The sequence below is a fragment of the Aphelocoma coerulescens genome, chromosome 4 (genome assembly GCF_041296385.1).
Source record: "Aphelocoma coerulescens isolate FSJ_1873_10779 chromosome 4, UR_Acoe_1.0, whole genome shotgun sequence".
NCBI classification, from domain to species: Eukaryota; Metazoa; Chordata; class Aves; order Passeriformes; family Corvidae; genus Aphelocoma; species Aphelocoma coerulescens.
In genome coordinates this window covers 75,800,307-75,822,415 of record NC_091017.1, presented here as the reverse complement: position 1 = coordinate 75,822,415, position 22,109 = coordinate 75,800,307, and the positions used below count along the sequence as shown (strand labels likewise).

At 40.5% G+C, this 22,109-nt stretch overlaps 1 protein-coding gene across 5 annotated transcripts in view; it reads left to right on the top strand.

Annotated features, from left to right (window-relative positions):
* CTNNA2 (catenin alpha 2) overlaps positions 1-22,109 on the top strand; it is a 463,984-nt gene that overhangs the window by 81,246 nt on the left and 360,629 nt on the right. For all 5 annotated transcript variants that reach the window (XM_069014748.1, XM_069014753.1, XM_069014749.1 and 2 more), the window contains exon 3: positions 13,298-13,493. In XM_069014748.1, the coding sequence (XP_068870849.1) occupies positions 13,298-13,493 (196 nt within the window). The remainder of the gene's footprint in view (positions 1-13,297; positions 13,494-22,109) is intronic.

The following is a 22,109-nucleotide window of genomic DNA, read 5'->3' as shown; positions in this document are numbered from 1 at the left end:
GGTTTTTTTGCTACTTAGAGATGTACAGATTTTGACTGACTTTATGCATTGCTCTGAAGGCAAAGAAATTAAACTGCATCCCCAAAGACTTAATGTTGGGTGGTTTTCAACATTTCTAAGTAGCATTTGTGAGGAGCAACCGTTCTTTGCTTGAGCAGTATTTAGTGGGAAAGGAAATTTGTGTTACAGGGCTTTGTGTTCTCAGTTATGCTGGAGAATTTTGGCATTTTTTAAAGGCTTTCCTTTTAATAATTAAAGAAAACAGTTTAGATGTGCTTGCTAAGAAGCTGGCTAAAAAGATCTGCTCTTTTTCTTTTTTAATTTTTAGCAGTAATAGCCTACTGAGATAATTGTTGTTAAAATGTAGTATGGAATTATATGCTGTTAAGGATGACATCTCTATTAAATAGCTTATTCTTACAAATACAGCCTGAAGTCCATATATTTAGTGTTAATTAATGCATTTGGGTTTTACTAAAAAGCTTACTTTGTGTCTCTTTGCTCTAGTCAGAATGAGCTGAAAACCAATTTAATGTCAGTTTGTGTTTCAGACACACCAACTTCTCTTTGGCACCTGCTGTTCTGTTCTGCCAATTGCCACTTAATGCTGGGAATATATATCAGATTCTTTTCTTTTCCATTTCTAAGGCTTTTCTTGGCTGTCACTGCCAGTTGAGGTTATTTCCCTTCAAATTTTGTGATTTTGTTGTTTCCCTCACCGCAGGGTTAAGTTTAATCCAGAGTTACTGTTACTGTGTTGCTATTCAGAAAATCAATGCTGATGGTGGCAATGGCAAGAGACAGTGGGTGAGGAAGGAGTATTTAATTTGCAGCAGGAGGGGAAAACAGCCTGAACTTTGCCATGGGGGAGAAAAACACAACCCCAAAATCAGGAGTCAGGTAGGCAGACAAATGCCTAGTGCTGGGGTGATCAGGAAGGTTTAGGTGCCATATGCAGTGGCATAATTAGGTGTATTATTCATGGTTCTGTTGAAGCAAACAAAGCAAAAAACAAATGTTGATGTCTCCTCAACTAGATCTGTCTGTGGAGTGTGTGGGACAGAAGTAGCTGTTAGTGCTGTGTGGGATGATGTTGCTGCTCTCTGTTGTTCTGACAAAAAAATCTGGAACAGCGGGAGGAGGACAGAGATGGATCAGTTCCTGGCAAAGCCTGGGAGAAAGCCAGCGCTTACTTCTGGTTTGACCAAAGGAGGTTTCTGGAAATGTTCTCTTTTGCCATGTCTGGAGTTCTGTCTCTGAACAACAGGCTGTTTGTATTAGTATCTGTGCTGCCTTGGCAGGTCCCCAGTGATGAAATTCCAAAATAAATATGCATCCAAAGGAGTGTGGCCAGCGGGCCAAGGAAGGAGATTCTCCCCCTTTGTTCTCATGGGACCCCACCTGGAGTGCTGGGTACATTTCAGGGGCCCTCAACATAAGAAGGGCATGGAACTATTGGAACAAGTCCAGAGGAGGCCACAAATTGGAGAAGGAGACTAGAGAACCTCCCCTATGAAGACAGGTTGAGAGAGTTGGGGCTGGAGAGGGGAAGATTGTGCGGAGACCTCACAGCAGCTTCCAGTATCCAAGGGGCTACGTGGAAGCTGGAGTGGGATTCTTCATCAGGAACTGTAGTGGTAGGACAGGAAGTAATGGATTAGACTGAAAGAGGTGAAATTTAGGTTAGATATTAGGAAGAAATTCTTCCCTGTGAGATCCTGGCACAGGTTTCCCAGAGAAGCTGTGGCTGTCCCATCCCTGGTAGTGTCCCAGGCAAAATTGGATGGGGCTTGGAGCAACCTGGGATAGTGGAAGGTGTCCCTGCCCATGGCAGGGGGTGGAACTGGATGGTCTTTATGGTCCCTTCCAACCCACACTGTTCCATGATTCTGTGTCTGTGTTCCAGCATAGCACAGTAACCTTGTAATGCATAGAATATGCTCTGCTGAAGAGTGATGTGTGGCCCCTAAGTGGATGAGTTGGTTGTTCTCCACCTGTATATGACCATCAGAAGATAGCTTTGTATCTCATTTTAGCTGTATAGTAATGACTTGAAAGCTCAGTCAATTGCTATTAAAAAAAAACCAAACAACAACAACCAAAAAGATAGAAAGCAGCCTTTCCACAGACTCAGATCTCTCACACAAGTTGTTTGTAGTAACACAATTCTGTTCTTTTTCTTGTGTGGTTTTTGTTTAGGATAGTTTTGGGGTTTTTTTCCTGTATTGCTGTGCACAAGGCACACAATAGAGTTAAACTTAGACGAAATAAAGGCTTTACCTTCTAACTGTAGATGAAATACAGGCTTTGCCTTCTCAGTCTCTCTACAATGTTCAGGGGATATGGGAACTACAAAGGAGGTTAAAAATTGGCTGGACTTCTGGACTTCCATGGTAGGGGTGGAAGATTGATGGCCACCAATTGCAAGGGAATTCTGCAGGACTTGGGATCAAGCTGACCTTGTTTAATGTCTTGTCACTGGTCTGGGCAGGGGGATGAAATGCACCCTCAATAAATTTCCAGACAACACCAATTTGGGAGGAAGGTCAATATGCTCAAGAAGTAGGGCTGGCACGAGGAGTATCTCAGCAGGTGGGGAAATGGGCTGGCATAACCAAGTAAAGCTCAGCAAAAGCCAGTGCAGAGTCATGCAGTAGGATGGAGTCACCAGGTGTGAAACGGGCTGGGTGGAGGCTGACTGAGCACTGCTCTGCGGGAAGAATGTGAGAGTCCTGCTGGAAAATTCAGAACATGAGACTGGAGAGCCACATCCTGGGAGAGAAGGCTGTAGTCATACTGAGCTGGTCTGCTGGGTTTAGCATGAGTGAAGAGAGAGTGAAGAGAAGTGAGAGTTCTTCTCTAAGCAGTCATTCTAAGACCACATCCTCAGTACTGAGTCATTTTTGGGGTTCTTGGGTACACCAGACATTGCAGGACTGGAACAAATCCTTACCCTACTTTGAAGGTGGCCCTGCTTTGGTGAGGAGCTGGGCTAGAGATCTCCAGAGGTCCCTTCCAGCCTAAATTAAGTTACGATGATGTGTGTAACAACTACGAAGATGCTGATGACTTTAGAGGGGCCATACGAGGAGTGGTTGAGGTCACTGGGCTTGTTTATCCTGGGGGAGGCTGAGGGGACACCTCACCGTGGTCTGCAGCTTCCTCATGAGGGGAAGCAGGTGGGCAGCGCCAGTCTCTGCTCTCTCTGACCAGGAACAGCACCCAAGGGAATGGCTGGAGCTGGGTCAGGGGAGGTTTAGGTCGGATATCAGGGAAAGGTTCTTCCCTCAGAGGGTGCTGGGCACTGCCCAGGCTCCCCAGGGAATGGGCACGGCCCCGAGGCTGCCAGAGCTCCAGGAGCATTTGGACAGCGCTGCCAGGGATGCCCAGGGTGGGATTGTTGGGGTGTCTGTGCAGGGCCAGGAGTTGAACTGGATGATCCTTGTGGGTCCCTTCTAGCTCAGGATATTCTATAATTCTGTGCTAATTTTAGAATTTTAAGTTGGCGATGGAGATTTTATACAGTGTGTGAAATGTGCAAAATAAACAACCTAAATAAAGCAGCCTTCAGGGAATACTCTCTTCTGTCTAAGTGAGAATTCATAGGTGCTCTGGATTTGCAATCTCACCAGGATATTCTTTGCTGTTCATAACATAAGCCTGAGTGCAACAGAATGGCATGAAGAAGTTAATTTCATTATTATTCTTACTATTCAAAATGGACCCCCCAGAAAATTAAGTAGTATCCACTTTGGGGGAATTTTGATTTAATCTTTGTATATGTAGAGTGGAAGATTGCTTGCTTCAGTTTTCAGCTGTTCTTTATGGGCAAGGTTTTCATTAAAAAAAGATACATTAGTTGTTACAGAGAAACCAGAGCACTAACTCACCGCATGCCTCTGAAATATTTTACTTCCTTCACTTACAGTACTTTACATTAACTGAAACAGAAACTCCTGGGAATCGTTTTGCTTTGGTATTTAGTGATGTATGAGATTGTTTTCAGTGCTGTTTATGGCAGTTCCCAAACAATAACATTACCCTGAGGAAACAGCTCTTGATGGCTCCATCAGTCGGAGCACCAGCGTCTGTCCTTTGGCTGCTGGAAGCCTGGGGAGATCAGCTGCCTGTGAGAAGCTTAAACATTGTGCTACCCGCTTTTATAGTTGCCTGCTATCTTATTTTGGTATCCAGTTAAGGATTATTTAAATCCTTTTGTGTTATTTCTCCTCGTACAATGTCTTAGTCATTGGAGAAAAAACCTAAAGAAAGATAATACTGAAGTTTCTATTCTGGATGTGCTGTCTAGTAAGGTAAGAAATAAAACTTTCAGGTGTTTTATTCCCTCAGTGTAATCATAGAATGGTGTGGGTTGGAAGGGACATTAAAGACCATCCAGTTCCAGCTCCTGCCATGGGCAGGGACACCTTCCACTAGCCCAGCCCCATCCAACCTGACCTTGGACACTTCCTGGGATGGAGAGTCCGGAACCCCAGAACTGGTTACAAAAAGCTGTAGAGCCTCACTAGAGCAACTGCTATCTCACTTCTCCTCTTTCTTTCCCCCCCCTCTAGCCAGTACAACTTGCTGCCTGCTCTGTGGTTGAGTTCCTTTGATAACTACATCTTAAATACTGCTGCTTTTGAGATTGCTGGCAGATTTTTAAACCAACAACAACTGTCAAGAAAATAGTGCATTAAATATCAGCTAAGAATTTCCTTTTGTCAAGCATGTGCTGTTTACAGTGCCAAGGCTCATGCTCTCCTACAGATCCAGTAAAACAGCACGAAGTACAATGAATCCAGGGATTTCACAGGAGTTTTTCCCTTACTCTAGTGTGGTGTGCCCTCATGTGGTTAAATGCAATATCTTCCGTGAATCAGTCCGACACCCTTTGGATTTATTCTCTGTTCTGCTAAAGAACTGGGAGAAATAAAGGCCCTTGGTGGGAGACAGTTTGATGCCAAGTAGGTTTTTGGTATTTTTTTGTCTTTACAGTTCTCAAGTGATTTGGTACTTTTGAGATGAGTATAAGTACACTTGCATTTGGTTCTAATTCAACTACAGATGTGTGTGTTTTCCTTATCTTGTTTCTTTTTTGAGATTTTGGGGATCCACTTGGTAATATTTAGGCCAAGGTGGCTTTGTTTCTGATCGATTAATGTGGATAACTCTGAGTCTGGAAGTGAAAACTCGTTGATTTTCTCCCACATAATACATAATACCAGTAATCTTTTATTTTTGATACCCTTTGAGTACCACAAGACTTAATTTTTTGATGATAATAATAGATAGCTACTGACTGTACATATCTCACATTTTGCATGTGATGTGTTTGTAAGCTTGACTATTAGCTCTGTATTCAGTTTTGGAATAAGAGGAGGAATAAGAGTTAATGAGATGTTCCTTTATACTTTTTATTTTGTACTTTTTATTGTATCATTCACGTAGATTGCAGGCAGCTTTTTTGGGGGGCTTCATATCCTTACAGCAAACTGCAGATGATGATGACTTTTCTTCTGTGTCCAAAAGTAGTGCAACAAAGTTTTGCCCAGAATGAAAAGTTGGTAAGATTGGAGAAAAACACGCACTTATGGCATCAGTGACATTTACTGTTTTAATTAACAAGGAAAATAACAGATGTCAGCAGGAGGGTTGCAGTAGTAATAACTTATTAACTGTGAGAAGTTAAATAAAGTTATTGAATGCAAAAAATTACTTCATCCTCAGTTACTGCTCAGTGGTTGCCAAGATCATTTACCACAGCACTGAAAGTTGACATTTCTGGCTGTTTTGAGGTCACTACATTTAATGTATATTTACTGATTATCAGGTAGACTCCAGCTTTCTGATTATTTTTAGCTGGGGTAAGATAAACTTCACGTTTTACTCTTTGAAGGAACGTTTTTTGAATTGTGGTCTGTTAAACCACTGCTGAGTTGCACAGAGATGATCATTTGGAGCCAAATAAGTTGCCTTGAGTGGTTTCAACATTTTAAGTTCCCACGTGGATACGTGATGTTGTCTCACTTGGACAATGAGAAACAGAAGGAAGATAGTGGCAGGATCACAAGCAGGAAGTATTTGCGTCTCCAAATGCTGCTCCAATTAAAATTCAGATCCTTGATTTAGAGCTTTGGAAGACTCAAAGGTTTCGAGATGCCAAGTCCGTTTAGGCACCCAGCTCTGGGAGTGTAATCCATAAACAGAAGTTACATGATTAATTCTCCTTTTCAACACATGGAGGAGAGAAGAGAGCTGCTTAGGAGTGAGATTTAGAAGATGTTGTGGAAGAGATGGGAAAGGGAGCTTTTTGAAATCCCATCCCTTTCCAGAATTTATGTGCTGAACTCTGAGCCTGTAGAGGGGAGCTAATGTCACATGGTGATTGATAGAGCACAAGTTTGCTTGGAGTTAGTCTTAAATCTTCCTTCAGGGTTAAAAAATGGCTCATTCTTCTCACTTCAAGCCCAAGCACGCTGGTGTTGCAGTCCACCTTCTTATAATATATCCCAGGTGTTAAGGTGGTCACCTCTGAAGAAGAAAACTTGGTTCACTTCTCTCCTGAGCCTGAGGAACTTCCAACCTACATTTCTTACTCCCAAGACAATGCTCTGCCCTACAGTTCATGGCCTGGCCCCTAAGGTGGTTATCCTGCCAGAATTACGCTGTTGTGGGGGGGAAGAATTTTTCTTCCTCTTTACAGCTTAGTATGATCATGAACTACTCTTATGCATAATGAAGAAAGAGATGACAGAAAATTCATGTTTAACACAAGCCATAGACATGAATTTTTGAAATGGTACAGCTTAACTTGCTTGGTGAAAGCTAAAAAAGTGAAATAATGGGAATTTGTGGATTCTGTGCTGTCTTTAGCTGTTGGACTTGACTGGGATCAAGCCCTTTTGTGCAATTAGAAAACCCTCAGTGAATTACACATTGAGAGAAAGATCTAGAATTTGATTTTTATCTTCTTCTTGCATTTAAAGGCATTGAACAGATTTTTTAGGAGTCAGATTAAGCCAATGGTTTTGCTGAAGAATATGTAATTGCTCCATTTAAACACCTGCTTCAGGTTTTCTCTCTCGGCAAAAGCTGGAATTGTCAAAATCCTACCAAGATACTGGAAACTTGTGTTCAGGAATGGGATTATTTAGTTCTTAAAAGTGAGGTTTTGAAATCCTGCCAGCACAGAGATGGAGAGGAAGTCTTGTAATGGATGTTGCTGCTTGTGCTGCCAGTTCAAGAGATGGTCGACCCTTAGAGTTGCCAGTTGACAATTGGATGGTCTGAGGAACCTCAAGTAATGTACAGGAGCAAGGGAATTCTTGGGAAACTTGAGGAATGTAAATCTTCAGTCTTTCATGAGTGGAATATTAACATAATCTGTTTTTCTTGTCTACCAGGTAACTCCTGGAATTCATATTTGGCTTCTAAATAGCATCACAGTCCTTTAGTGCCAACTGACAAGAGAAACTTGTCACAAAAGAAAAAATTAATAATCTTTGCTCCTAATTTATTACAAATTAGAGGCAAATTGTATTATGGGAGACATTTTATTAGCTTAATTTATATTGATTCTTGTTTCAGTTGTGGGAGAGTCGGTGAAAACCTACTGCAGGTTTTCATGGCTGTTGTATACATTTTTCATGAAGATTTTTAGGAGGAACATAACCATGATTCTTCATTTAATTGTGTTTTTCTAGTCTTCTTTTTCGTAGCAATATGATTTGTGAAAATATATTTCACAATATATTTCTGTTGTAGAAATTTTTGATAGTTTTTTTTTGGGAAGATTTGTAGGAGGAAAGTTAAGTGTGGGGTGGCTTATTTATTTTTTTATCCTTTTTGATAGCATAACAAGTAGTCAGAAGTTCCACTGAGAATGAATACTTGCTGAAGAACTTTCAAAGTGCCTTATATAATATTCATTCCCATTGGCTGGGATGTAAACCTCTTCCCGTGGTGGGAGCACTGATAAGAAAAATACAAATTAACAGCAACGGTGCTGCTATCTCCAAATTACATCCTAAAGGTACCTCATGTGGGCAGAATGGAAATATGCAGATTTGTCAGGAATTAGTGTTTGGCAGCAGCAATGTGAATCGGAGCCGCTGACTGTCCTCAAGCTACACTGGATTAAAATATCCTGGCTCTAATCAGTGTTGCCTCAGTTATCTGAGTGCGTCCCAGCCAAAAGGTAGGTGTGGCACTGGCATTTTGTAGCACCCCAGCTAATAATTTATGCATTAGAGAGAGTACTCTGCTTATTTATGAATTCCTCTAACCCACAGGTGTTTGCAAACACTGAGGGGAGCTGGAAGGAGTACAAAAAGCTGGGTTAAACCACTGGAATTCAGCGTGGATAGGCAAAGTTCTATTTATCAACGAGAGTCCAAATACCCACATAGGATAGGAAGAGAATTTCAGCTTTATGAATTACGTAGACAGCTGGTGCTAATCGTGCGGAGATAATTACAAGAGTTAATTATGTAAGCTGTTATGATTTATGGGGTAAGGACAGTGGCAAATTACTCAAGTTGATAGGGAAAATTGAAGAACAGTTATTATCAAAAAATGGAGTTATGTTACAGACTGAATCATGCTCAGCACAACATCTGTGTTCACCCATATTGCTGTAATAGGGAAAAAACCCTTTTTTGTGTGTGGCACTAGAGAATAAGCACAAATATGGGGAAAAAACCCAACAAGTTATCTGCTCCTCTGCACAAATACGGAAAAAATCCAATTTAGCTGCTTTTCTCTTTTGTATGTGAATGAAATGTAGTTGTTGAGAGCCTTTTCTCCTGTATTTTGCTCAGTAATACCTTGCAGTTGGAGTGGGATCAGCTAATGAGCTACTGCTGAGAGCCACATCGTAACTTAAGTCTTTGATGTGCAGAGCCAGGAATTTATATGGCAAAATTCCACCTCTGTTTGCTCTGCTGCTGGATGGTCCAAGGGAAGGTCACAAACACAGTGCTCAGGTCTGTTCACCTCATTTTGAGCAGGGAATCAAATCAGATCTTCCTACGGCCATGCTGCTGCTTTAACCCCCAGCACAATCAGCTTTTCTCACCAGGTATTTTGAAAGGTCTCTTCTGCCAAAGGAAACAAACAAAAAAAAGCAAACCCAACCATGAGACAGTTTTGAAAAAGAGACTTTGTGTTTTCCAGGCAGTTCTAATGCTTTTTTTTTTCCTTTGATGAAACAAACTTCTGTTGGAAGCAGCAGGATTTTGAGTGCTCGAGGGGTTACCATTGTACGACCAGTGAGGCAATGAGATGGTGCAGTGGAGTGGAAGGGCAGCTGATATCTGGAAATGAAAGGGCCCTTCCACTGAAATGTCAGGGCTGTCTTTGCTCAGGTCACTGAGTGTTTCCAACACCTTGGTGATCCATGAGTGCATGAGAAGAGAGGAACAACTCGTAGCTGTTCACAATCAGGAAATGCTGCTGGGAAGAACAAATAATATTTACTTGAAAATACAAGGGGCACAGGGGAGAATACTGAAATTTTTTTTTTTGCAAGCAATTAGTGATCCTTCAGAGAAATCCTTTTACGTTGATTTCACCTGTCACAAGCACAGCCAAGTATTTGTGTGAATGTTTTTCATAATGGACATGTTTGCAGAGCTGTATTTGATTTGCCTGCTTTGGTTTATTAAAAACAAGGAAACATATAAATGCTGTCCACCCTCAGAAAAGCCCAACAGCCTCAGTCATTGATATTTAAATTTGTAGAATCACAGAATCATAGAATGATTTGTGCTGGAAGAGACCTTTAAAGATCCCCTGGTCCAGTCCTCCTGCCATGTGCCACCAGTGTCCCCAAGCCTTTCTCCAAAGGGCTGCTCTCAATCCTTTCATCACCCAGTCTGTGCTGAAAACACAATACTAAGGCATCTGTCCTGTGTGAGGGACCAGTGAGAAACCACAAGGATTAGCAGGATAATTAAAAAAAAAAAAAACAAACTATCAATATTTGCCTCAAAAATTGTCAATATATGCTTGTTTTTAACGTGGTTATGGAAAGTCTTGGGTAACTAATGCAATTCAAGCAGATACTGAGCAAAGAGAAGGCAAAGGGGCAGAATTTCAACTCTTAAAATTGTGGCCCACGCTTTTCAGAAATCTGTAGGGAAGACAGTTTAATTCAGAGCCAGGAATGTTCTTCTGTGAGCTGGAGCTGCTGACAGAGGATTAATTTGATGAGTGTGTGATCCAGCTCTATCCCCTTTCACTTCTGGCATTCCCTGCCTGCACGTGACCTCTGCCATAGGGAAATCCATGCTAACAGAATGTTCTGCTTTCTGCAAAGACATTCTCACCTTTCTTTTGTGCTGCTGGAGCTGTGGAAGGAGGCCTTCATTCAGGATGGGGCTGAACTATTAATTAGTGAAGTTCTGTTTTTCCGGCAGAGATCTGTGCTAGGACTGTGTGAAGCTTCTTTAATAAAATAAGAGAGCAAGGTTCCCTAGTGGGATCACAAAGCCAGGATCATTACAGGCCTGCCAAATGAGCTTATGGTAATTATCAAGTGATATATTTGATGATTGTACAGAATTTTGGGTGAGTTCTGCATTAATTAGTAACAGAAGCAGATAGAGATGTTCTTTCCTTTGTATCAGTATAGGTGGGGTAAGATACTTAAAATAAACCAGTTAGCTTTAAAGCCCTGCTGGAAAAGTGAGCTATGTCAATAAGATAAAAGGTTATTATTATTTTTTCTTCTTTTTTTTTTTTTTCATGCAGTTTATATAAATTCATAGGTTATAGGCTTTTAAAAAATGTGAAAGAAGCTAATATGCCATGGGTTTTTCTGTCACTGGTGTCAGAAGCCTTCGTCCCCCATTGCCCTGTCCCAGTGCAGCTGACTTTCCTGAACAGGAATTCTAATTTTGGAAGAGACTGCGTTTTTAGCCTTTTAACTGGTAATTTAATGTGATTTAAAAGAAGCTGACACAAGGTGTGCAAAATGGCAAAATTCCAGTTTTTATGAGTGGTTTGCTTCCTATAAGAGCTCTGTACTATCCAGAACCCAACCTGTTGGTGCAGAGACTGGAATCCAGAATTGCCCTTTTCCAAGGGAATGTCCTAGCCCCACATGAAGAATGGTTTCTCTTCATCTGAATGCTGTTGATTAGAGGGTAGTGAGATGTTGCTTTTTTTGGATTTCATGCCAGCAGATCTGGTTTAAAATTTTAAAGCCTTTGCTTCAAATTTACAAATCGTTGACGTTCATTGGCAAACAATGAACTTGTCATCTTGTGCTCTCTTGCTGGCTCACCTTAGACTCTTCCATGATTATATTTGAGCTTTTGACATGATGGAAACTTATTTTTTTAATGCTAGAAATGAAATAAATAAGAAAAAAGAGCAGCAAAACTTCTGTGAAGGAATTGGGCTCTAGCAGAATACACCAGCTTTTCCTTTAGAAAAAGGGGGTTGACTTTGGGCATGCTGTTTCCTACCTGTGTGTTACAAGAACTGGTAGAAAAAGTCTCCATCCTCTGTGGCAATTTGGATTTTCCTATCGACTGTGTTAGTTCTGAACTCAGCAGCTCAGAGCATTAGCAAAAGTTTTCTGCCAGTGCTGGATCCTCTTCTTCTCTAGGACCTTCACATGTTCTTCTGCTCTACACAGACTGACACAGAGAACTGAGAAGATTTTGAGCACTTGGGGACAGTTGAAATGATTTTTCTCTGTTTTGGCACATCAGGCAGCATAGGGCAAAGCAGTTATTTTATTTCAAAAAAGCCTTAAAGAAAATATTACTAATTATTTTATTTTCATTTATAACTGCCACATTGGGAAGTTCTGATAAAACTTTTATTGTTTGGTGGTGATTTAGAATTATTTGCATTTCCATAGGTGTCCATGACTAGATGCCAATGACAATGATCAACTCTGAAAGGATCTTCAGGAAATTTCATGAGGAATATTTACAAGGGAAAGCTAATAAAGAAAATAATATTTCCAGATACAAATAGTGGAAAATACATCTCCATATGATGGATGAATATTACATTCCAGTAGCCTGGCAGACTCCTTCCTGAAAGAAGGCTCTGGAATATACTTTTTTTCCTCCCAATACATCCATGCCTATGGTGTTTCCAAAGCCCTGATTATATATAAAAATAGATATAGATACAGACATAGGTACTACAGTCTGTAGTTTTTAGATGTGATTTGGAATAAAAACTATCTGAAAGAGAAAAGAAATGTAGCACAAAGAGCATGGTAAAAGGCTTTTTGGTCAAAACTCTGCCAAAGACCATGTCACTCTTCTGGTAACAGGGATGAGATGACAGTGAATTTTCATCCTTGTTTTAAAATCCTTTGGTTTTTTAGTGAAATGTCTTTATTGCAAAGGCATTTATTTTCTTTCAGCAAATTTGTGGCTTAGAACACTGACACAACACTTCAAGTGCCCTGGTTTGTGTCCCAGTTAGGGAGAATTGCATCCCTGAGTATTATGGATCCACTGCTGGTTTTTTGTGCATTTAACACCTGATAATACCCAGTTCAAAGTTCCTGTTCTACCGAGCAGCAGCCTGGTACTGCTGGAGTAAAGCAGGATTCCCTCTTTTCCCAGCACTCAGCTGTGGGATCTACACGCTGTGCTGTGTTTTTAAGCTTTCTAATCAGTTTATTGACAGCTCAATAAAGAATTCCTTCAGGAGATTCTGCAAACACGGAAGCAGAGTTTCCTTCTGTTTAAATACTGACTGATCATTTCACTGTCTGCTGTGGGTTTATGACAAAATATTAGGAATATAGTGATGCAACACTAAGGCAAAGGGTTTTAACCTGTATAATCTTTGCAGGGTGAGCTCTTCATACCTTTCACGTCTGGAAAACAGCTGCAATGTTTTTGTCACCACGTGTGTTGTCACTGACAGTACATTGCCTCAAGGGACAATTGCTTTTTGAATGGTTTCTGACCCTTGTGTGTTCAGGTTCCATTTTATCAGCTTCTTCATTTTTTAAAAATGAAAACCAGTGACAAAAACGATGCTTTGGCAGCACTGCCCTGCCGTGCCTGGTTCTTATCTTTTTCTTTCTGCTGCTTGGCTGTGATTTGCTTAGCCCAGACTGAGGAGAGTTTAAAAGGAAAACCCTCTGTTGAAAGACATGCTGTTGGATTTTATACTTCCATTTTATCTATTCAAAGCATGTGACCACTTCATTCCTTCCAGGGCACAGAAAATAGCGTGAGGATTGAGTTAGGTGTTCCTATTAATAGTTGGGGAATTGTTCAAGCTGACAAAAACTTGTTTTTCCTGCCCAAAGGTGACGACGCTGGTGAACACGAGCAATAAAGGACCCTCTGGCAAGAAGAAAGGCCGCTCGAAGAAGGCTCATGTTTTGGCTGCCTCAGTGGAGCAGGCCACTCAAAACTTCTTGGAAAAAGGAGACCAAATTGCTAAAGAGAGCCAGGATCTCAAGGAGGAATTGGTTGCTGCTGTAGAAGATGTTCGAAAACAAGGTATGTGGGACAAAATGCTTGACTGAAGTAAAGCTTCACCTGGTGCCAAAGCTTATTGTTTCATCTTCAGCCTGTTTTTATTCTGCTGTGTGACAAAATGATGTGGTTTCTTTCACTTGGCTAAATCTGAGCACTGGTTTGAAGCCTGTGGGTGTAAATGTAGATTTTAGGATTATGGCACATATGTTTCTGAACAATTTAACAATTATCAACCAGATAAAACAGCAATAGAGAAGTACTTGTGGTTTCAAGTAGATATTGAAATATATATTAAAAAAATTACCCAAGCCTGAAAATACAGAGATAATAGCAATATTAAAGCAATTATTTTCTGAGTATTGGTGATAAATGGATGCTCATAAAATCTGACAATTTTCTTTCAGAAGATAAAATGGGTATGAGATACGTTCAAATTTACCTGTGTGGTAGGGGAAAAATATGTTTTCAATATATGCCTCTAACAAAATGTTTCAGTTTTATTGACTTTGATTGTAATTATCTTTATTGCAGCAGAATTAAGTACCTTTCAGGTTTATTCCATTGTAAGTCCTATAATCTAAAGATACCGTCTGCCAGTATCATCAGCCCTGGGTTTTAGAACAAGACTGAGAGATCTCCAACTGAGATTTCAAAAGGAGTCTAAAGGATTGGGGTGTAAAATACTGATGTTCAGTGAGTTACTCCCACAGAACTCATACTTCGCTTTTTTCATCCTGTGCAAATTGGACTGAAGTGATCATATGAGAAGGCAGGGTTAAATTTTGTGTATATAAGCACTGATTAGTGAATATTCCAGTCTGTTCTATCCTGAGGGTATTTTTTCCTCCTCTCCACTCTGTGTATATTTGGTTTCACTGTTTTCCTGTTCCTGTGTGGTTTGGGTTTTCTTAAATATTCAATTGCCAGTACATCAGAATAAGTTAAGTATTTGCTGTATGCTCTATGTACAATGATATTCCAATACTCTAGTGGGGTTTTATGGTTTTGTTGATTATTTTTTCTTCTGGGTGTTGTTGTGATGGTGGAGTCTTGGTTGGGTTTGGTTTTTTTTTTTTAGCTTTTTAATGCTGATGCCTGGCTCTTCTGGCATTAATTTTCATTTGTCAACTACTTCAGTTTCCTGTTGCTTACATTCCTTATTTTGTGTTGTGTCAAGCTGTAGCTCAGCATCTTCAGTGGTGACACGAGTGCCCGTGTTCTCTCTGAATTTATAACGCTCTCCTTTTTGGGTTTGTGATGCTGACTCAGCTTCTCCTCAGGAGTCTTCTACTGAGTTAGAGGCATCAACCTAAACTTACCTTATCTAGACTGAATTTTTGACTTTTTAAATGACAAAAAGACCTTTACTCTTCTTTTTTTTAACTTATATTTTAAAAAAATCCAACCCAAACAACAATGAAGAAGCAGAGAGGGGAAAAAAGATCTTAAACAGTATTACACAGACTGACACAGACATTCATCTCTTGTCAACACTCCAGGCTGGGAAAAAAGCCTGTCAGAAAAGTGGAGCAGCTTTTTTTGGGGCCTGTTCAACACGATCCCATAATGAGGAGAGCAGGAGACACCACACACCATTATTAGCACCCACGAGCCGTGTAAACGAGACCAGCCCTGGTGTGATGTGAAATGATATGTTTAGCTCAGTGGCATAAAGAGCTGGATTAATGAACTGAGGCTGTGTTTTCCTGGCTGATTTCCTGGCAGGGTTCCAGCTGGGATAATTACATCGTCGACCTAAAAATGTCTGCAGCAGTTACAGCTGGCTCTTGGTGTGCTCCTCATTTCCTGCCCTGCCTTGCTGGGTACTGTTATGTACTACTAAGGGCAGCAATTCACTCCAGGGACTCTTGCTTTCCATTTGATAGGTGTGGAACAAATGTTTTATATCATTTGCAAAATGCTTTGGAATGACTGAGAGTGCCCGTGGTGTTAAGATTCTTGTTACTTCTGTAGTGTGGAAGGGTAAATTCTGTTGGCTGTAGAAAACTCTGGTGATCAATGGGCTTGATTTATGAAGTTGGGTTCTAAAAACACAAAGAGCAAAAAGAGAAGATTTGATGCCTAAAGCTTATCCCTGTATATCCCATAATGATTCCATAATAGGAACACTTACAGTTCAAAACCGTCTAAATGAAATTATCCAGTTGCTGGGCCATTAAATACTTTGCTGTGTGGGTGTTTATTCTGATACTGTTGGAGTTGTGTAAAAGATCTCCCAGATGGGGGACAAAGGAGACCTGGGAAATGTGGATATTTATCGTTCATGTCTTTTTATATTAGAGAGGAGGGAATCCTTTGCCCATGGCAGGATTTGGAACTGGACGATCTTTAAGGTCCCTTCCAACCCAAACCATTCCATGATTCTGTGACCATAAAGAATGAAGCTACAAAGCCTGAGAAGTGCAGGGAAGTGAAGAAGAACTCACAGGAATAAAAAGCACAGTATATGCTACACTCACAGCACAGGTGTCTAAATGCAACTGGTCTTTTATTGATCAGTAGAGAAAAAGGAAATTTTCCCTGTGGAGGAGAAATTCAGGCTGTGATTGACACAAAAATCTGTCAAGAACTGCAGGACCACTGGGCTCAGGTTTGATTAAATTTATTAAGAGACAGTCTGGGATGCTACAGAAGGCAACACAAGGAAATAGCTTATAGTCATGTAAATTTATTCTGTCTGGTAAATGGCTTTGGCAATATCTGTCTGTAGGTATGTGCCTGTAATTTTCCTGGAAGTTTTCTGGCATGTAGCTGAAATTTCCATTAAAAATATGATTTAGTCCAGCAGCTGGTTGTTGTGTTTTAAATTTTTGCTTTTCAAACTGGTAGATAAAGTTTCACACCATAATCTAAAATTCATACTTGAGTCATGGGACAGAAAAGAGCTGTTGATGTTTTTTGTACTTGAAGACAGGGTAAAGTTGAGGTTAATTTTTTGTTCATGCAGATTTATGGACATTGTAAAAAGGAATGTGATCTATTGTTACAGTGCGGATACTGCAACACGTGTATCAGATAACGAGGCCCGCGGAAAAGAAATATCTATGGACCGATTCTTGATAGATGTTTCAGAGATGTTTATTTCTCCAGCCACATGGCCAGAGGTTCACCGAGGAACTGCTCAATCACGGGACCCGAGGGTCCTTGCCCGTGCAGGGGAACACAAAACAACCAATGGGGAACGAGGCTGACCAGGGGCAGGGAAACACCGTGCCTCCCCCCCAGGGCCCCTCTCCCAGGACCACATGGCAGGGGGAGGGACCCAACAATCTGTGTGCTCTGTGACTATCTTGAAATTGTGGATGAATGTCTGAGACACGAAAGTGACTTTAACTTTCTTGGCAATTTTTTTCTCACTGACAGAATACACTAAAAAAAAAAAATTTTGAGTGCTTGAATGCTTTTCACTATCTAGTTTTGAAAGCTTTTTGAAAGAAGTTTTAAAACTTAGATGAAATCCTCTGAAAGATAGTTTCTAGGAAAATCTAGAAAATCTAGAATGTTTTTTTTCTAGAACCGTGTGAATCTTATTTTAGACAAAAAAAACCCCTGATCTTTTCACTTAAACTTATGTTCTCCCTGTGTTTATTTATAAACCTTTTCACTGAAGTATATGAGAACTTTTCTTTTTTTTGCTTACAGATGTTATTGTGTGCTAGTTCTTGATAGAGGAGAAAGTGTGTCTGTGGAGAGAAATTACTGGAAAACAGGTTTTTTAGACAAACTAGAATTTCTGTTCATTCTGAGAGGTGAAGTGGGGCATGTGGGCAGTCGTGCTTAATGGGAAAATGAATCTTGCTCTGCACTTTTGAAAGAACCTGTGTGTACAATAAACATACTCTCTTTTTTTCCAATAATATCTGTGGTGAGGTGCTCTGCAACTTGCTTTTGTCTGGCTTGTGGCTCGTGCCTGGTCTGAAAGCTTTGAGGACAAAGATTTGAAGCCTTCTGTTCAGCAGGTCACTGGAGCTGTGGCCTGAAAACTCTTTATCTTGTTAATAAAAAATATTCCTTATCTATTTGCAATTGCTTGTTACATGTGGAAGCAACTTCACTTGCTATTCATGTTTGCAATGCTCCTCCTCAGAAATCTAGCCCTCTAAATGCCATTCCATGCAAATACTCTATCGCTGGCTCTTTCGGACTCTTTTCCATCCATTAATTGTCTTTCAGCTCTCTGACAATTTTGCTGCAGAAAGACATTAAAATTCCTTTTCCGATGAAAAAGCAGATGTTGTAGAGCATCTCCAAGGGTTGGTATACATAAAGGTAGGGTCAGGGGTTCCCAAAACCCAGAGTGAGGCTGCTGCAGCTCCATGACCCCAGTTGCAAGCAGAAACAAGAAGAATCCAAGAATCCTGTGTTTCCAGTAGACACGGGCACACAAACACACATATACAGCTTGTGTGTGTGTGTGTGTGTGTGTGTGTATATATATATATATATATATATATGCAAAAATACATTTTATATTTGTGGCTGACCACACACATCAGGCACTCAACACTCACTATTCTGTGGTTATGTGAGACACTGGAACTGTCTGCCCAAAGAAGTGGTGGATGCCCCATCACTGGAAATATTTAAGGTCAGGTTGGATGGTGCTCTGAGCAACCTAGTTGAGTTGAAGATGTCCCTGCTCATTTCAAGGGATGGACTAGATGACCTTCAAAATCCCTTCTAACCCAAACCATTTTATCTTTCTGTGAAGCAAACCCGATGTCTTATCCTATTCCCCTCTGTGGCTGATGAGGATTGATCCTTAAGGAAAAAACTAAAAATAGAGAAAAAATGAAATGCATGCAGGTGTCACTGCCCATGGCAGGGGGGTTGGAACTACATGGTCTTTTAAGGTTCATTCCAACCCAAACCGTTCCATGGCTTTATGATTTTCTGTACACATGGTTTAGGCTGCTTGGGAGAGCTGCTGATGATCCTGGTTCTTGGTAAAGCCAGCTGGCTGTCCGAGGATCTTTGCTTCTTCTCTATTCTCTGCACCATTTCAAAAAGATTTATTTTTGTTCCAGCCTTGGCCGGAGCTTTTCTGATATTCATTTCCCTTTTCAGGGTTTTGTTTAAGCTCATGTTAGTTTTAAATTTATGGAAGTAACTTGTACCTCCCAGATATGTTTGTTATAAAGGGTAGTTGGTGTTTGATATATTGCCTGAACGTGACAGTTTGAGACAGATTTTGCAAAAACAGTGATATAGGTTTGAAAAGTAATATAAATTAATATATTAGGTGATTTTTTAATACTATATTTATTTACATTGTCTTTCTTGAAGATTTTATTTCTATTGTGGCTTTATATCAGGGAAGAATAAGATTTCTTTAAAATGTCAACTTCTGACAGTTGTCAAAAATAAAATTATACTCACAAACCTAAAGTTCTAGAAACAGTGTTTCTTCCAGAAATATTTGACTTGAATATTAAAATCAAATCCTAAAATTACTGCTTGTTCTTTTAGAAGAAATATTACTGTTAGTAAGGGTTTTATTTGAGAATTATTGCAGAAATGCAGCACAGTTAAAAGAAAAAAAAATCCCTCTTAAGGGATTGTAACTAGGCCATGTTTTGCAGTAAATATTTAACTCCACCACCCATTAGTATGCATGAAATTTCTGAATTCAGGTCAAATTTGGAGAATAGTTTCACTAGGATTTAAATGAAGAAAATTAGTAAAAGAAAAAAATAGGATCTTACAAACTGGAATAGCAACCACAGGCAGTTATCTTGCCCTGTTCTGTCTTCCAGCGGTAATTCCCAAACTGGGTAGGCTTAATCCACAGTGAGTAAATCCTCAGCAGCATTTAATGTACAGCCTTTTCATTTAAGTTTTGAGCTAACCATGAGCAATGTTCTGCAAGGAGATTTCCCCCCATGCGTGAAATCTGTATTTGTGTCCCCTCTGTGCGTAATTCAATGTGCAGATTGGAGCTGAAGTCTCTGACCCTTCAGAACAGTTCTGTGAAGCTGCAGAGCACCACGGGGTGAGCATCTCGACCTCCCCTTTTGAAGCTGTTCTGATTTATGTGTTACTGAAACATCCTCTGAGTCACAGCCGAGTGCTGGAAATGAAACTGCTGTTGATTCATTAGGCAGAAATTCTCAACTGAAATTCTTTTTCTTCAACATTAAAAAAAAAAAAAGGAAGAAGGAAATAAAAAAGGAAAAGTTTGAGTCAGCCTTTGAACTGGAAAATCAGTTATTTTAGTCTGTTGGATCAAGAGTATTTGGAAGGAAATTCCTTTTAGCTTGGCACAGGAGTGACCTCAGATGACTGTGTAGGTCAGTGAAGTTTTTAGCAGAGCAAAGGAACTGAGAGTTTCACCAGCTGTCTAATGATGGATAGGGAAACTGGTGGGAGATCTGGAATGGTGCAGAGACTTTGTCTGGGATATTTAAATTGGGAAGTGGCTTATTGAAGGGAGAAAGAGTCAAGGGGGTGAGCTTGAGATTTAGTCATTGCTTTATGCTTCTGTCACTGAACAGTGAATTTTCAGTCTTTCAAAAACTAACTGGAAAATTTCAAGAGTGACTTTGTCATGTTTACACACATGCAGAAAAAAAAAAAATCACTAACAAACTTTGACAATAAGATTTTGTTCTGTTGAGTAAGTTTTGCAAAGGAATTCAGTTTTATAAAACAAGGTTTTCCGTGCTCAGAATGTAATTGTAAATACTGCTGTGATTCATCTAACATATGGGAATCTTGGGTTTGGATCCATGTTACCAGGATTATTTCTGCTTCATTAAAAGGGGGAATGGCCTTAAGTTGAAGTAGGGCAGGTTTAGATTAGATGTTAGGGGAAAATCCTCCCTGTGCGGGTGTGAGGCCCTGGCACAAGCTGCCCAGAGAAGCTGTGGTTGCCACAGGCGGCCCCGCTCCAGGAGAGCAGAGGCTCTTCCTTTCGTGGCGACTTTGGCAGAAGGCGGCAGCTCCGCTTCCGAGGCGATTGTTTTGGGTTTGCAACTGTAGCCTCTGGTAAAGATGCATTTTACAGTTAGAAACTGTTTCGAGGTGAATTTTGCAAACTCTGGCAGCAGCGAGAAAAGCGAGCAAGTTCCTGGGGTCAGGCCACCATGCGCCTGTGGGGACAGCCCGGTGCTTTTACCGCCACACACCGTAGCGGCCGTGGCAGAGCCTGCAAATGGCAGGAGCAAGTGGCGGCAGCTCACAGACCCCACATGGCCGAGCAAGTTTTTGTCTGCCTCCGGAACTGCTCTGTGGGTTCCCGCCTTTCTGGTACGGGTTGCCGCCATCTTCTCCCTTTGTTCCTGGAGCCTGCAGTCGCCATTTTGGAGGGGAAGGGTGTGACGCCATCTTCCCTTTGTCCCTCAGCCCCGCGCCCGCCTCAGGCAGGCGCCATCTTGGGAAGGGTAATTCCGGCATTTCGGGTCTCTCCTTGTTCCCGTGGAGTTCTTAAAATTTGGCAATTTTGCATCTAGCAGTTATTTACTGTTATTTTTTGCCTGGTGCTGTTCCCTTTGTTAGTAAACTGTTGTTTTTTTCACTTATATCTACTCGTGTTCATTCCTTATTGGTGGAAAGGGATTGGTTGGAAATAAGGGGAGGTGACTGATTTTTGAGTGCCCACCTTTTAAAATGGTCTTAAACCAAGACACTGCCCCATCCCTGGAAGTGTTCAAGGCCAGGTTGGATAGGGTTTGGAGCAACCTGGTCTAATGGAGGGTGCCCTGTCCATGACAGGGGGTAGAATGAGATGAGCTTTAGGGTTCATTCCAACTCAAACCATTCTATGATTCTGTGGTTACCCAGTGGCATTTAATGAGAAAGATACAATCAGTCCTCGGAGCACTAAATTTTATCTGAGTGCCTTCCTTGCCCCCCTGCTCAGTCCTCCTGTTTGCCTACAGTACAGTACGTTTTGTTCTGTCTTCTTTATTTTTGACTGCATTTTCCATGGCAGTCATCCAACTTATAAAGTTGTATAAAAGCTTCTTTCTCCCATACAGATTAGGCTTTAATTTTGAATATGGTTTCAGAAAGTGCTATTTGATGAGAGGAGTATTAAAAGTGACAGCCTGAAAATTTGAAATATACTTCCTAATATCTGAGTCCTAAAAGATGCTTAGTCAATTTATAAAAGGCTTTAATTTATTGCCTTTCCATTTACCATTTTGAACATGTCTTTGTCTGAAGTACATTTTTCACATACTACTAAGGCCAGTAATACTTTACAGAGTGAGGGAATATAAAATGTTATAATTAAATAACAGGCGCTGCTTTCCTCTGAGAAGTGTGAAATTATAGCATTCTGATCTCCAGCTATCTTGTTCCCTCTGTTTTAATCCCTTTATCAACGACAAATCCTTTTTAGACTTCAGATCTGTGAGATATTCCAACTGCTGTTTATATATGAACATTGGAAAAGGAGCCTGTTCTGTAAAGCTGATGGAATTTAGAATTATTTTTATATCTACTAAAAATAAAATTGTAGGCTCTCCACTGATTTTGATTTGGGATGTTTGCAAATCTCATTTGTCTGTAATCGTTCCAATTGACTTTCAGAGATGTGTTGCCTTTTTTTCTTTTTGGTATTTTAGTTGTAGATAAGTCAGTTTTTAACCTGTCTTCATATTACGTGATTTC